The 414-nt window shown below is 30.9% G+C and overlaps 1 protein-coding gene across 1 annotated transcript in view; it reads right to left on the bottom strand.

The window, feature by feature from the left end:
- Window positions 1–414, bottom strand: part of LOC119592035 (E3 SUMO-protein ligase PIAS2-like) — a gene marked incomplete at its 3' end in the record, with an annotated part of 17,232 nt that overhangs the window by 5,856 nt on the left and 10,962 nt on the right. Inside the window, 1 exon segment of the mRNA XM_037940830.1 lies at window positions 141–261. Within this exon segment, the coding sequence (XP_037796758.1) occupies window positions 141–261 (121 nt within the window).

Raw genomic sequence — 414 nt, 5'->3', positions numbered from 1 at the left:
TGCACTCTCTCTCTCTTGTACTCAAGAAACACTTACTTTATTTCTATAAAATAACTGATGAGATAATATAACCTTAACTTTAAAGATAAATCTAAGTCAAAATTATTTGAACTTCATGCCTCCAGCAATCTATGACTTACTTTTCTCAGAAGTGATTGCTGGTACTGAATGAGGTGCATCTTTTAACCTCTGTATTAAATCACTAGAAGTGAGCTTTTTCACTATGAAGACATACATTTTGCATTCTTCAAATGTCCGAATCTAAAACATGAAAGAACAGAATTTTATACATAGTATGGAGTATCTGATTAAACATTTATGAAAAGCTGTAACAGAAAGAGTGGAAATATTTCTTCAAACATGTATGTATTAGTAACAACAAGCAGATTTCTGGTTAGCTTAGCATCAGTATTG

This window comes from Penaeus monodon, chromosome 29 (genome assembly GCF_015228065.2).
Source record: "Penaeus monodon isolate SGIC_2016 chromosome 29, NSTDA_Pmon_1, whole genome shotgun sequence".
NCBI lineage: Eukaryota > Metazoa > Arthropoda > Malacostraca > Decapoda > Penaeidae > Penaeus > Penaeus monodon.
The sequence above is the reverse complement of the archived record's forward strand: the minus strand, read 5'-3'. Positions and strand labels throughout refer to the sequence as shown.